General features: G+C 42.0%; 1 protein-coding gene across 3 annotated transcripts in view; it reads right to left on the bottom strand.

The window, feature by feature from the left end:
• The window catches only part of EMCN (endomucin), a 53,634-nt gene that overhangs the window by 20,400 nt on the left and 16,614 nt on the right, over positions 1-16,620 (bottom strand). For 2 of the 3 annotated variants that reach the window (XM_005418182.2, XM_031066514.1), the window contains exons 3-6: positions 14,522-14,620; positions 14,017-14,124; positions 7,042-7,164; positions 1,143-1,175 (exon numbers count right to left, since the gene is read on the bottom strand). In XM_005418182.2, coding sequence (XP_005418239.1) covers positions 1,143-1,175; positions 7,042-7,164; positions 14,017-14,124; positions 14,522-14,620 — 363 coding nt within the window. The remainder of the gene's footprint in view (positions 1-1,142; positions 1,176-7,041; positions 7,165-14,016; positions 14,125-14,521; positions 14,621-16,620) is intronic. The other variant, XM_031066515.1, reaches the window with a different exon arrangement.

Below are 16,620 nucleotides of genomic sequence, written 5' to 3'. Positions count from 1 at the left end.
TGCCTGTCTGCTAGGGGTGATAATGTATGGTTGGAAGCTGAGCCATCACCAAGTGACTAAAATAATTCCTGTGCATTCTTAATTCCATGTGATTGCTTCAGATTTCCCAAGGAAATACTACTGCCTTTTTGTTACCTTATCTGGTATACTACCAATTGCCAGGGCAAGCAGGCAATTACCACAGCAATGAGTTACCCTGGATACTGACTGGAAATGTCAACAGAAACAAACTGCACTGAAAAACAGGAATGTGTGTCCCCACATTTGTCCAGGAGATGTGTCCCTCTCCTCAGGAGAAAAACTGAGGGCTGAAATCCACTGCCTTTTTTTTTTTTTTACTTGTTTATCTGTTAATTGACCAAGATGTGAGTAATAAAGGAAAGAAAAAATCCGTAGGTTAGCATTTAAACTACTTGTGACCATCAATAAGAAATATCACAGCTGAAAAGAAACATTATTGAATAAAACAGAGTAAGGAACTAAAACCTTAAGCTCATTTCTTCACTTCTTTCATTAAAGTTTCTCACAAGTCAGTCCCTCCTGTCTAATTTGTCTGGATCTGGGAGGTATTTTCCAGTTATGGAATAATCTGGGATCAGACTAAAAATGAATTGGAAAAATACATCCATCACAGTAACAGGAGGGCCGCAATTTTGCAGGCAGCAGCAAGAACTGCAGGGACCAGTACAGAAGAGACTGTTTCCTGATAAGCCCAGAGAAAGGAAAATGGGACAATACAGGTTCATTAGCACAGGAAACTTGCCTTACTCTGGGATTTGCTGCTTCTCAATTCAGGACAAGGAACGAGAGCCACTGACAAGAGCAAGCTCCTTGGTAAACACTCTATTTATAACAGCTTCCCATTGCATCATGTAATATACCAGGCCTGATTTTTTCTGTGGTCCCACCCTGTTTTCTTTCTAGTATCTGCCAGTCCAACATGGTATTCAGTTGAAATCACAGCAAATTACTCAGTGCTACAAGCTGAACATCACTCTTCCTCTGGTCTGTGTTTCAGGTACATTATTCCCCTAGATCCTTCTTGCTCCCTGAACATTTCCTTTCCTGAGGCTGTCCTTCTCCCACCCCACACCAGCCTTTTTCATCACTGTGCATAGAGCAACCTCTTCTATTGCTCTTACTTGTTGAATGTGTTGGAGAGCTCATGGGAAGGCCTGCAATAAAACAGAAAGAACAGGTTTGTTAGTGTCTGTTTTAGATGTCCAGAGTCTTCACATCATGCAAACTGGTAGACTCTAGGAACATCCTCAGTAACACCCACAACAAATGCTGCCCCAGGAGTGACAAGCTAACACTGTTCTCAAGCCCAGAAAGTCTGAGCTGTAAAAGTCTCCAGCCATCCCTTATAGATGGGAGCAGAATCGAAAGTCTATGCTAGGTTGTTATTCTGCTCAAGAGAGGAAAATACTGAATTAATTTATATATTCCTTAAAAACTCCTCCTTCCAAAATTGAAAAAGTGCCTGGGAGTGAATAGCTGACATTTAACTGACAAGTAAGTGTTTTAATAAAAGAAACTAATTGAGACACATCTTCAAGAGTCACAAAACCCTTTAAAAAGAAATCTTTGTTTATTATCTTGGTGCTTTTGGCTAGCAGACTGTCAAGCAGCAGAAGCAAGAGGCACTGCTAATGAGGAAAAAATTGACCTTACAGAGCACTGGGCACAATGCTTACTGGCTCTACTGTCAGTTTCCCTCAGCTACTTCAGAAGTTTTTGGTGCACAACATTTTCTTTTTTGTTGTTGTTGTTATCATGCTGCTCTTCCTGTGTGTCTAGACTGTAGCAGGCTTGGAAATTAGAGTGGCTGTGTCCTCTGTGTCCCAGCTGTGCCCAGGGTGGGGGAACACAGAGGCAACATCATGAAGGCAGCTGTAACTCCAGGCAGGCATTAAGCCTGTCCCCTGCCTGTCCAGGTTCCTCCTCTAAACCAGTTTCCCCAGGGAGCACAAATCCATTCTTATACCCTCACTACACCTTCTGTGCTGTGCACAAAGACAGCTCCTACCAGCAGAGCTGTAATACACATTGTTCTATTGCTGTGAACATGCTCTTTGAAAACCAGAATGCTGCTCTTGTTTTTCCTTCTCTCTACACACAATTAAAACCATGGATCACTTCAGCCGCTGGGGTGCAAATAACCACTTTTGCTAATGGTACATGTGACGAAACTTAAACAGCATTTTAATCACAAACGTTCATGAAAAGTATGTTTAGGTTGAAAAGCTAAGTACTTAAAGGTCAACAGTAAGAGCTCTTCTTGAACATACTAAATATTTGTAATGCTAAGTATCCCGAATGTATACAGTTACCTCACCCTGGCTTCCTAGAATGCAGATGAGACTGTTTTCCTAAGCTTTTTGTCGTCTCATCAATCCATCTGCAAACAGCAATATCGCTGTGCTCTAAGAGGATCTCTGTGATGAATCATTAGGCAATGTTTATAGCATGTTTGGGCAACATTACCAAGTAAAAGCCTTCAGGAAGTTAATAAATCACTTGTCAAAGGAGCAACACACAGTAGACAATGCAGGAGGACACACACCTGGCATTAAGGAAACATCCAAATATTATATGATTGCTTATTACCAGAATACTGCCTTTCCTTCAGCCTGTAAGGTGTGGGATCCCATGATAAAAACACCATGTGATCGCACAGCATCTGGGCAAACTAGCAAACTGTAAGGCCCTGTGTGTGCATATTCTAAATGAAAGGCAGAAGATTTTGTCAAGTCTTACAAATAGGTCACTTCTCTATGAAGTCACTTTGAACCTTGTCTCTCAAGTCTGTGGAACTTTCCTTTGAAAGAGCTCCAACATTATAACATAATTGCACATTTTCCCTTACATTCACTCTTACAAACAAGATGAAGCATCTTGGCTCAAATTAAAACAAATAAATAAACAGAAAAAGCATATTAAGCCCAAGACTGATATCCAAGTTCACCTCAAAGAGTTAACAGCTTTTCAAACCTGAATGCTGGTGACATAAGCACAGGTGACATGTCTCTGCAAACAGGAAGGGCTGGGGGGCATGTGCTTCAGTACCCACTGGCGCAACCAAAAGCCATGCAGCTGCCCTGGCCAAACCTTGCCTCTTTGATAAACCCAGACAGCAGAAACTACCCCAGGGGGGAAACTACAGCAGCTGCCTGCCCTCTCTTTCTAGGCCTCTATTATTTTTTAACAACTGCACACACCTAGACACAATAATACTACCAGCATCTTTCCAGAAGGTATCCCACCCAGGTTTTGCTAGAACATGAAAAATTAAATTGGAAAAATCTCACGCCTTCCTCTCTCTCCCTGTCTCCAGCATGCAAGCAAGGCACCAGTTCACCCTCTGTTCAGAGATAGCTCAGTCCTGCCATGCAAACACAGCTGCGCTTATCCGAGTGATTCAGCAGGTGCTTTCAGTTTGCATTTTCCAAATAACCATCCAGTGCCCTTCTTGGTGTGGGCCTTACATACTGCTGTTCTCCAGAAAGAGGAGGACAGAAGGAAAAGCAGCATTTCATTTGGTAACAGTTACTGTAGTTGCTCTAGCTGCCTGTACAGAGCTTTCTACCCTCTTTGGGGCTGCAAGCAAGATGCTCTGCATAAATAATCTGGGAAAATTTCCAGATTTGTCATGAAAAGTGAGGTGTGGCTGTGCTGGGCTCCTCCTTGTGCAGTAAGGAGGACAAGGATAAAAAATTTGGCATGTGACCGTGGTTTGTTTTGAAATTACCTGCCTGAGTCAGTTCAGCACTGGTGAGAAGCTCGACAGATGGAGGAAGAGACCAATAACTAAACTCTCCCCACTCTGTTCTCCAACAGCCGCTACCTAAGCAGCCTGGATACCCTGCAGTTTGCTACTTCTGTTTTTTGGAGTGCAGCCACATCCAACTGTGCTCACTGGCAAAACAAACGAATACATTTGGCTGATTACTCAGAGGGGACATACCACAATATAAATCAAAGCAAAATTAAAAACTTGAAAAAGCCTTTCTTGCCTTGACCACACCATAGATCTGTAATAGTGTTAACTGAGGCTTTGCTATGTTTTCCATCTCCCAGAAACTTCTGGTTTTGTGTCTCTCTCTTTGTGAAGGAGCTGAAGATACAGTGGGTAATTTTTACCTAATATCGTTATCCAGAGTTCCTGCAGTTTGTGTACAGATAGAGTCAAACCCTACTAGTCTTACTCATGAAAATTTTTCTTAGGGAGATGCCTTCTGTGAATCAAGTGAGTAGGATTTATAATTGGAGGAGTGGAATAAAGATATCAATAGATGAAGCAGGTTGATTCATCTGACAGTTTATTATAATAGATCATTTAATCTTACCACCCTGCTGGGTGAACTTAAGCTCATACTGCTTCACAGATTTTTTCGTTGTTTAGATCATGGAATAAAAAGCCACAATACTTGCAGTTTCTCAGATGTATTTAGACTCTAATATCCAATTTTTCATTAATTAAACAAAAGGAGAAAATGAAATATTAGCAAGCAATCCTCTGTGGAGGTGGAGGAGGAGTGGGAGGTATATTCTGCATGACAGCCAAAGTTAAAGAAGTGCAGCATGTGTCAATGGCACGCATGCAGGTGGCTCTCTTTGCTAAAAACAGCCCTTATTGCCTCCCCTAGCCTGGGTGAGCACTACGCAGCACCTCCTCTGTGGCTGGTGCTTTCAGTCTCCTTTAATACAGCAATTCTGCTCTCTGATGTTCCTACATGTTCTTTCCCAGGCTCCCCCACTCATCTCAGTCGCTCTCCAGCTCTCTGTAGCACTCCTCCCACACCCTGATCTTTTGATATGGCTGATTGGAAATTTCTCTGCAAAATGTGCTTTCTTCTTTTTCTCCATCAAGAAAGGAAACTTTCACCAAAATGGCATTGTTTTTTAAATGGAAAATGGTCTCAAAACTAAACATATTTAGCTAGCTGGGTAATTTTGGTTGGGCATACCAAATAGAAATGTTCTGGTTTGGATTCATTTCACATTAATTTGTCTTCTCCTGAGCTCCCACGCAGAAGACGTGGCTCAGACACCTCCAGCTTGCAAGCTATTCTATCCCCCACGGGCTGCAGTGCAGCCTTGGCACACACAGCCCCCTGCTTTGGTGAACAAAAGGCATCCAGTCCCTGAATGTGAAATTCTGGAGACCCAGAAATAAATAATCTAATGGTGGTGAGAGAGGTGGCATTTCCTGTAGTCTCAGCACAGGATGAAACAACTGGCTTCACACTTGTATTGCCTTAAAATCATTAGGGTGCAGCATATGGCTTCCCCTGGGCCTGAGCAGAGAGGAGAAGAAATCTGTTTAGAAGGAACCAAGACATTTTTCTTAAAGCTTTTAGCACATGCAGAGAATAAGTGAGCAAGGGTGGTCTAAGGCTTAACCATTTGGAATAAGCTACCCAACACATCAGGGTGAGAAAGGGGATTTCTTGCATATATAAGCTTCAAGAAAGAAGCCAGGGGCTGGTGCTGTGAGGAGACAGGAAAGGTGGTAGTGTGGAAATCCTGGTGTGGGCAGAAGTGATTTTGAAATGGCATTTTTATGGGAACTTGGAGCATTGGCTATGCCAATGATACCTAGACTGACTGCACCTGGATGGATGGGTTCTTTCTGTCTCAGCCAGGCAATTATAGTTCTGGCATCTTGGGTAGTCTCTGAGCTCAAGAAGATTTATTGGTTTTACAGCAGATTAAGCTGAGTAAGATGATGACTTTTGCAAACAGACCCCAGGAAGGCTGTAAAACTTTCTTGACAAATTTTAAGTGTAAAATGTAATTATATACACAGCATAGTAGGTAATTCAATACACATGATGCACAGTCAGATATGCATTACAATTTAATATTAACCTGGGGAATTTACCTGAGTGAGAGACCTTTTAATTAAAAATATTATAATTTAATGTTTTATTGCAGTATAGCCATGATGAGGTTTCTGTACTATGCCTATATTTGCCAAAAGACATGAAACCCAACAGGAAAGTCAAGTAACCACAGGTCACAGTATATGCATCATGGGGAATGGGCTTATTGAAATAATTGCAAGGACTTCTCCCTGAATCAGTGGCCTTGGTTTTACTTTAACTTCCTTAAAATGCTTATAATCTTTTTGCATGCTTCCAGGCATTTCAGCGCATAGTGAGCATACTGCTCCACTTTTATATCCAATCCTCTCCTTTATGAGGAAAAATCACAGTACACATACATGCTTATCTCCCACAGACACAATCCAGAGGTTGCAAAAAGAGTCTTGTATCCCTTGGGGGATGTTAAGCACTACTATTAATAATAGGGATATGTAAACAAAGGGACTGTCCTTGTTGTATTTACACACGTAGTTAAGAGTAAGTACTAAATGAAGGGAAGGCCCAAGAGACCTTAAGCAAACCTGAACAAGTGGTTCTTCAAAACCTAGGGAAGTTAAGCCAGCTAGAAATATATAAATGATCATTTATATGACCTGGCATCTGCATTCACCACAGTGTTTCTTAGTGAATACACACACCAAAAGACACTCAGAAAAACAGTAAGACCAGACTTGAACTGAGAAGAATTGATACATTTTTAACCTTGCATGCGACCATGCTGTACTTTGAACAACACCATTTAATTGGTAATATGCATAAAATTTCTCTCCAGATTTTATAACAACTGCAAAAATTATAGCTGTTTTCTCCTTTGTCTCCTCTGCCTTGCAGCTAGGGAATTTATCTTGATGACCTCCTCTGACAGCCAATGCTACACAATGACCTCACACAGCATATATGAAGATTACTATTATCATTTGTAATTTATATCCTCCTGTAATGACACCATGTATCTCAACGGAGTGTTTGGAAGTTCACCCATCACTCAACACAACTTCAAGGCTAGGTGACATGGACATACCCTGCATGAATAAGGAGACATGGCCCTTGTTCCATCACAATGCACAGCAAATGAAGAAAACACTCAAAATTATTTGCATCCTTTAAACTGCTTGTACAGAGAAAGAAAGCGCATGTTTTCAAGACATACCTGAGGTTCCGGAAGCAGAAGCGTTTGTTTTAGGAGAGACTGTAGAAGTAAAAGACTGTCTCGTAGTAGGTGCAGCACCCAAACTCTCATTTTGTGCCAATGGTGCTCCACTTGATTGTGTAGCTGGAAATGAGAGAGATGTTCAGGGAAGAGGCACCTACACAAGCATTGTTTTAGATCCTGGAACATCCCTCAGACAAATGCTCTGGCCATCATAGAAAAGACTAAATGTAAGAAAGCACTACATGTTCTGGTCACTGCCTCCCAAGTAACAAACCATCCCTATGGAATTGTTACTACTGGCATAGCTGAGGCACCTTCAAAGCACATTGTAGCAAGAGAAACAGCCTCATATCTGTGCCAGAAAACAACCCTTGGGACCCTAGAATAGTTAGACAGTGTTGCACCAAGAGCAACATGAGCAGAAGCCCAACTTACTACCCTCTAGATTTTCCTTCATTTAAAAATCAATCAATCAATCCATCAATTAATCAAACAATCTTCAGTTACAACTATCACATAATGTGATACTGTATAAATATTAGGGATTGCAATTAAGTAAAGAATTAATTATTTCATTCTGTGCTGTTAAGCCTTAGGAAATAACATATCCCTGAATATTAATGTATGAAAAATAAATTGTCTTTTTTCTCCTCTCACTTAGCCAACAGGAGATCAAGGCTATTGTGTCACAAGATTTGCAGCCTAAGGTGAGGCCAAGACAATGGTGCAGGACACGACCTGAGCCTGTGGAACTGAAGGTCACAGAATGACCAGAAAAAATTTAAGATATTCCAGTACTGCCCATAATTCCTATGTCTGTACTCAAACCTCAGAATAACAACAGGCAAGAGAGTGCCTACTGAATAAAACATAGAGGTGCCCAAGAGTAACTTTCTACTTCCTGTCTGATATAAATCAGAGAGGCTACTGAGCTGTAAACTGTTTTCAGTGCTTCTTCATATGAATTTTCAACACTGGAACTAAAACAACTAAGACATGTTTCAGTCAGCGAGCAACATCACACACATGCAATATGTAAATCTTGAGGAATGCTTCATCACACACTTTAGCTAGAAACTGACTACCAGTTTGGTAATCCAAGAACCCAAAGCTCCTTATTCTACAACTATACACCTTTAACTTGGCCTTTCCCTTCCCCTCTTGTTCAGTAAGTGCAGCACCTTAGAAAGGCAAGTTTCAACAATCAATAAGATAAGAGAGAGTGAGCTGAAGCCATTGGAGTCGGGGGAGTCATACAATTTTGGAAACTGAGAAAAGCTGGGCAGCCAGGGACGGTGTCTTTTGAAGTTGAGGCACAAAAACGATGCAAAACAACTTGATCTCCCCCTTTCACTGGGATTCTAGTGAGGAGAAGCGGAATTTCATGTCCTTCCTTCAGGAACTTCAGCACTGTATCCCTTCAATATACAGGTCTGCCTGCAGTAGAGAGGAGTGTAAAAAGCCCCTCTACCTCATTTTATACTATGGTATAGTGCAAGGATCTGATTATGTTAACAATTCCTACATTTTCTTCATGGAAGCTTTGAATCAATCTTTAGAAGCAAACTTTTTCCACATTTGATTCTTATTGTCATGGCTTCAGACTCAAATTTTATATGTTGAATTTTATTCTGAGATCTATTTTTAAAAAAGGGAAAAAAACCCAAACTGAGGTGCTTCCCTCTCCCTATAAGATGCACAGGCTTGCAGCAGTAACAGCAACCATCTTGTGGCTCCCTTGTCATAGGTTAGAAAAGGATTGCATGGGAAAATGAAAAGTAACTCAGAATAACAGTGCAGAGATACTCAAACATAAATATACTTTGTGAACACTGCAAAACAATCAGGTGTGTGGGAGAGAGGAAGGGGGAGGCAGCCAGTTACCCTGTAACCCCACAGAGGGCTGTTTTCCCATGGGGATCACTTGTTCCACGCATCCTATCAGTCCTGGCAGCAACCCAGCCTCGGGTGCTCCTCTTGTGTTTGGGAGCTGTGAGAACAGATTGTTCTCAGGAACACGGGCTGTGCGCTGGATATGCCTTGGCAGGGGATCGGGAGAGGAGGGACGATGGCATTTCCATTTTTTAAATTTTTTTTTTATTTTGCCCAGAAAAGATTCTCCCAGTGACCCAGGCAGCGCCAGGTATGACTTGCACCTTTACCTCGGGCTTGGCACAAAGCTTGTTGCTTTATTTTGCCTGACTGCAGAACAGGCTCAGTCAAGGGGTAAAGTAGATGTGCTACAGGGCAAAAATCCGTGTGCCAGTTTTCGCCACTTCCAAGAGGGAAAACGTGACCTGGTGGGTAAGACTCCCTTAATTCCACTGTAAGATTAAATCCTAGCAACCCAATTCTCTGCTGACTTGTGGCTTTGAAGCAGCATCCAAGCCTCACACCCAATGCACAGCACAAGGCTCTACCGCCAACACATTTAGCAGATGAGACAGTTTCTGCACCAAAAGCCTGTGGGAACAGGAGCATCCATACCCAGCCACTGCTCATGTACTCAACAAAGATGTGCCTTTTCGCTAAATCCCGTAACTCATGTCCCTGCGAGCTTTAATTGGGTCTCGGCGGCAGGAGACAGCGGCAGCCCTGGCTGCGGTGCCCGTGCTCCGCGCGGGGACAGGCGGGGGACGGCGCGGGCGCGGTGACTCAGGGCTGCCATCCCCGCTGACACATCGCTGCAGTCATTCATCACGCCTCGCCTCCGCCAGCTGCAGCGCCCATCCCCGCCTGCTCCAGGGGGAGGCCTGGCCTTGCAGGAAAGCAGCACAGCGCACAAGGGCGGCTGCTGCTGCTGTTGCTGCTGCTGCAGAAGAGCTCACATCATCGGTTCATGGGCTTGTTGTTAACAGCTGGTTACGAATAAAAATGGTAAAGCAGTACAGAGTGTAAAATAGCTGTCCAAATGGGGATGATGGCTGCGGTGTCAGAACTCTCTGGTGGTGATGCAGCTCTCCCTGCTGATATTTTGATGAGATAAATGACAGTGTGTTAACACGTATTTGGCAAAGGGATAATCAACAACAGGGAACCTGAAGCTGCCTTGCAAAGCTGCTGTCTGAGCTTCAGGAATTTCCCTACTCTCTATGCTTTGAAAACCCTTAATTTTCTTTAACTAGCTGAAATCTGACACATATCCTCACTTGATCCTAGCACGGTTTTCTGCTTAACCTACATAAAATCCACATACATTTTGCCATTTCCTGACAGTACTTTGAATTTTCTTTACAGTAAGCTGCTATCTAATTAGTTTTGACATTTTAAGATGCTTCAAGTAACCCACAAACACCCTGCATATATTCTGTGTTCTGCAAAGAATATGGATATCCCTATGTGTGTTGAAACCTTCCTTGACCAATAAACCAATCAAGGAAACATTTGAAGGGGCAAAACGAACTCCACCTAAACCATGTTAAAATACCAGCACAAAAGCTCCTTTAAATGGAAGCTTTTGCTTTGAGCTTGTATTTTTAGCATTAACACACATACAAGCCTTGCCCTCATAATCAGTAGCCTGAAAAGTCATTTGCATGAATGAGTGCACAAAAGCTTTGAAAAATCCCATTGTAGCAAACCTAATGATATTTTTGCCCATGAAGAGGACTGAAAACTGGCTAGGGAGGTAACCAAACAGATCTCAGTTTTAATGTTTACATCCATAGTTGATTGCAAGTGCTGTCTGCAGCTTTGTGTTTTCTGGTAAGCAAAACCCCAAAGTATTTCAAAACACATATTTTAAAACTTCTCTCTGCATAAAATGTCTCAGCAGCCAGTGTTCACCTATAGCATGTGCTAACAAACTGAGGAGAATTGAGCAATACGTGTTACAAGAATGCTTTTCTGGTAGTGTTCTTGAGGCAAAACTTACTTTTTAATTACCAGTAGTTTGATTTAAAAAAAAAAAAAATCCTCCACTGTTTCTCTTTGTCACTCTTTAATATTTAATATACCACTGCACCATAATGTATCATCATCCAGCAGAGTGGCATAACTCAGAAACACAACAGTCAAAAATCCACCCTTATTTGTCACGTAACACCTTGAATACTGATCTTATATAAGATGCTTGCTCCATATCCAAGGGAGGAAGAACAGAAATTTTTGTTGCATTTCATTTCTCATTCTATTTGATATCTTCAAGTGTCCCAGGATATGAAATCCTGATTGCAGATGCAATTTTCTGTGGTGTGACACCATACAAATTCTTGTTTTAAGGGCCTGAACTGCACAAGCGAGGTCACTGACTAAATGTGAACTCTTGGATTTGACACCTCATATTGATAAATAAGAAGGCTAAGGAGACCAGTCTGATGTTGGCTTCTAACACAATAAACAGGGTAGGAAAGCAAGCAGGAGAGATTGTACTTGGCGCTTGCAGAGGAAAAGAACACTGAAGTCTTATAAAAAAAAATAAAGGTCAAAAATGTTTGCATGATTTCAGTGTATGAAGCACTGGGGGCTTTTCCTGAATCTATAATAAAAGGTGACAGCAGCCACAGAAATTGCAGCAGTGACAGGAAGCCCTGTCAAATCTCAGTTGTGCGAATGCAATTGTTTGCTGGAGCTTTTAGCAGGGATTGAAGCAGAGAAAGGGATGGCTTCCATTACAAAACAACAAAGATGCCTGGTTTTTGTTAAAAATCAGGTGTAGCAAAAGTAAATTTCGAGGTGTCATAAAGGCACCACCAATTTCTGCCTCACACAGCCAGTGCAAAAACAGGGAGAAATGAGTGCTAGTGAAAAAGAAAAAGAGACAGCAGCCAGCTTTTCCCTCCTGTCCATTCTGAGGGCCGGAGTGTTGCTGTGCCTGTGCTGGCTCCAGGGAGTGCAGCTCTCCAGCGCGGTGCTGCTGCCAGGGTGTGGCAGGGGCTGGGAGGGTGCAGGGAATGGAGCCAGGGCCACCCTGCTGTGCCCATGCTGGGCTGGGAATGCAGGGGTGGCTGTAGCCAGCAGCAGGATGGTGGCCAGGGGGTCTGAGGGTTTTCTGCAAGGCTGGTCACACACACAGAGCCCTGGTTCCACACCCTGTCCCAGCACCAACACCTTCTGCCCCATCCCACTCTTTCTGCTGAAGCCAAAGCTAGGATTTTCTTGAAATGTAGACCACAATTTTATCTTAAAAAACCCACTAAAATTGGCTTTCACATACAGACATTCCCAAGTACTACTTTTGCATTAAAAGAGAATACAATTTTTTTTTTTAATGCAGGGCATTTCCAATGTCCTGGACATGCTGTGCCAGTTTTCTTTCTTACAAAGGGGACTGAGAGGCAGGAAAGCCCTGTTTTTAGATTAATTTACCAAGCATTTTTTTACCACAAGTTTGGGGGCGGGGGGGGGGCTTAGCTAAAATGAGGAATTTTAAAACCAAACCACAACACAAGCAGCTAGGGACTGTACTCTACCTGGTGGGAAGAGAATGCAAGAGGAATGGAAAGGAAGCATAAAAGCTCCCTGCTTAGGCCCATCACACCTCCAGCAGCAGTTTTTCAGCGCAGAGCAGTGGCTGGAGCTAAGCTGCACTGGCAGGCATGCCTCTCCTCATTAGCTTTCCTTCCCCTGCCGGGAGCTCTACCTGTCACCAAGGTTTAGTTCCAGGTGGCTGTGCTGCTCTGGTAGCCACAAGCCAGGAACCTCTGCCAAATTGAAAGGAGTAGGAATTACATCCATAATGCAACGTGCCATGCTGCGGGCTTCTGACAGGCTTGCAGTGCCACAATTGCAAATTTTAAGAGATTTTTTTGGGGGCTTTGGTATCACTTTGAGCAACTTGTGCATTGGCCAGGCTGTGTGTATTCTGTGACTCATTGACAGTGGCATTTAAATGCCAAGCCAAAACCCCAAAGATTTTGGGCTGACAATCAGGCCACTCCTTACACAACACACAGCGGGAAAGCTGCATCAGTAGAAAATGAAACCATGGAGTGAAAGGGGAATCGTTCTCCAGGAAGCTTGGCAGGCTTGGGTCCATGAGGGGTGGCTTTAAAGGAAAGTTTGCACAAAAAAAAGAATGCAGACTGCTTCACAGAAGTACTTTTTCAGACAAATAAGCTAAGGGAAGAGAAGTCACATTCTAATAATTTGTAACAGTTCAGTAAACTGTAAACATCAATTCTGAGTACATTGGTGTACCGCTGACTGCTGAGGTAAATATCTGGTGTATTTCATTTTTTTAGGCAATTAAAAATAAAAAAGTGGAGTGTTCCAAAGCTCTCATCAGAAGACTGGAGCAAACATTTACAGTGCATATCATAGGCAAGGGAGACTGAATTTCATCTTAAGTTTACTGAATTCCTTTGAGATGTTATTATACTATTTAAAATTAACCCAACTACTTACTGGATATGTGGGTTTAATTTTTTGTTTGGTTGGGGTTTTGTTTGTTTTTGTGTGGATTTTTTTCATTATTATTTTTTTTCCTAAAATCCAATATGATTTCCCAGGTCAACACACATGCTATTCTGAAGATTTATGGGAAATAAAAGTATCTCTCTAGATTGACGCACAGTAATTAGTACAACCTCTCTTTCAGTACTATGGCTACCAATAATATGAAACATAATAAGCATAGTGTTCTAACACATACAAAAATAAGAAACAAAGGGATATTGTTCTGACACCTTTCTGATCACATAAAATTATTTTTTATTTCATATTTATTGAAAAAAAAAACAAAGAAGAAAGTAAAAATTAAAACCCTTCCAAATACATCTCTCCCAGTTACAGGGAGATGAACTTCCTGTGTAATGGCTTCAGATCGTCTCCATTACAAACTAAAGGTATAATATTCTTTGTGGAGGGTTCCAGGGCAAGCTTCATATAAGATATATAATATGCTAGGATGAATAGCTCTGTTTCCCTAAACCACCAAACTATTCTTTTTGACCTCCTTTTACTGTTTTGCAGAGTTTTACAGAAATGTAGCATAGAATGACTCAGAAATGGCTCAATGAAATCATCACTTACTGTTTGTTGTGCTGAGATTTGTACTTGCTGCTGAAGTCACAGCTGATGTTTTTTCTGTTGTGTCTTGTGTTGTTTGTGATGTAGCATTAGGTGAAGAAGACGTGGGGCCTAACACAGGAAAGACATTCCATTTATTTCCTTGATTTTGTAAACACTCATAAAATACACCTACTGCCCTGCTCTCAGACTAACTTTAGATTATCAAAAGGATATTTAATTGAAATTCAAGATCAACAGGCCAGGTCCCCATTGACAGCAGGGAAAGCCACTCCCTGTCCCATAGGTGGGTCATCCCACTGCAGACAAGCCTGTGATGATGCAGCTGAAAGGTGCAGCTTGGAGCTGCTTTTAAGCCTGACCAGAAGGGAGCTCCTGCACACACCTGTAAGGTTTCACCAAAGAGTACACTCCCTGTAAAACAAACTCCCAAGCCAGGAAGTACTACCTAAAAAATTTCCTCAGTGACCACTAGAAAGCATCAATTAACTCAGAGATTTTCACTTACTGCTTGTGGTAGTTTCATTTGTAGCTCTGACTGCAGCTGTTGTCAGCACTGATGCTGTCGATGTCGTTGCTTGTGAAGTTCTTGTAGTCACAGATTCCCCTTTTGCAAGAAAGGCATTCACATCATTATGGATTTATTTTATCATGCCTAAATAAAGATCACATTGTTCTAGCTGTGTTCTCTTACCAAGGCAGTGAATTTCTGTTTAAAGGCTGGCCCTCACATTTTGTGTTTATTACCCACACATTTTGAAAGAGGATTCAAAGTACATATGGTTGGTTTCAGGGGGGAGGTTTGGCCTGTGAACAACCTGCAATTGCCTACTGAAAAGGAGCAATTGCACCTTCCAGCCAGCCCCTAAAGGAGAGGCACATGATCTTTGGGGGTTATACAGAGGTGCTTGGCTTCACTTCCAAGGGAAGAAGTGAGAGGAACAGAGCCTGGAGTGGATGGATGGGTTCAGTGTGCGGCTGGACTACCCCTCCGAGCAGCACTTTGCTGCACGCCTGCTGAGCAGGAGGAGGGACATAAAATCTCCATAAAGAAGTGTGAGTGGCACACAGGAGCACAGCTTTTAGATCACAGGTAAAGAGATGAGGGGGAATAGACTCCCCAAGTGTTTTGGCAATTTTTCCCTGTGTTTGCCCACTTTGAGACATGTTTAAGTCTTCTTCATTGGCCAGCTTTCCCAGACCACCTTCCACTGGAAAGAGGAGCACCCAGCAGGCCCTCCTCTTTGGAGTACAGTAGAGCTTAGGACATTGTGGATGATATGAATAGTATTCTCTAGTAAATTATATTTCTTTGGGTGAACTCAGTGCCCTTTGTAAGGTGACTTCTAGTTCTATCTTCAAGAGGAGTGAGACTTGGAGACTAAGGGGAGGGGAAAGGGCTCCTGCAGGCAGCAGGGATCCCTTCCCAGCCACTGCTGCTATGGAGACATGGGAGCAGAGTTGCCCAAACATCACTAAAGCAATAGTAAGGTTTAAATCACCTTGTCTTGCTGTGCATGGATGGCCTACTGCAGGTTCCACGTACCCCCAGAACTTGCTCAAAGGAATGGACTTACCAAATTACAGCCAGGAAACTAAAAAACCCTATAACCAATGAATTTATGAGTTCAGCTTTTAATTCTGTGATCTAATGCAAACAGGAAGTGCTACTGTCAGCTAAATAGGCTCAACCAAACACCTGACTACTCTACCTACATACTACATCTTCTGGCATTTTTAATGGATGATATATGTGAAAGAATAGGCATAAATCATTGCATCCTATGTAATTTTCTCTCATAAGACTCAAGTACGTCTAAATGCAATGTTCACACTGGAACTTTTGAAATATGACTTATACATTCTTTCTCTGCTCTCAGTTTTCTGGCTGTTCACCTAGAATAGCAATGCCTCAAGGAACGGGCCTCCTTGTTCCACACTCACAAATTGTTTTAATCTCATACTGGGTTTCTAATTCTTTTCTCATAGTGGCATAAATACCAACACTGCTTTCCCTCCCATGAAAAAAAACTGCAAGAAAAATTTCAGTGAAGCATTCAAAGAGTTAACTCACTGTGAGGTGAGTTTATGAAGTGTCTTTTAAGCAGACATAAACATCAGGATTTTTGAGAACTGCATAAAAGAGCTGCAACACAATTTGGACAGGTCAACACCTTTGCTGTAACAAACACAGTATACACATATTTCACCTGGTTGCATCTTATCCACCTCCATTACTAGCACTTCAAGTGTATACTTCATCATCTCAGTGCTTTCAGCTCCTCAGCAGACCCATTAGTATCCTCAGTTATCAAAAATAGAACACTCTGTCCATGTTTTCTTCTCTCATATGTATAACTTATTAAATGCAGCAGTCTCCAATATTCAGACTAATAAAGAAATTCACATGATTGAAATATGGTAAGTATTGATTTTTCATACATTTTCATAACAAAGCTGCACAATAAAGAGGACTGAATGTGACAGTTGAAGATGTAGACCAGAATCACAGACTTTTAACATGTGAAGGATGTATTTTCTCTGTTAAGTCCTCTTGAACTGGGAGTCTTTGGTAATTTATTAATCTCTGATCTCACTTGAACCGCT

This window comes from Geospiza fortis, unplaced genomic scaffold (assembly GCF_000277835.1).
Source record: "Geospiza fortis unplaced genomic scaffold, GeoFor_1.0 scaffold11, whole genome shotgun sequence".
NCBI lineage: Eukaryota > Metazoa > Chordata > Aves > Passeriformes > Thraupidae > Geospiza > Geospiza fortis.
This window is presented reverse-complemented; position numbering and strand designations above follow the sequence as displayed.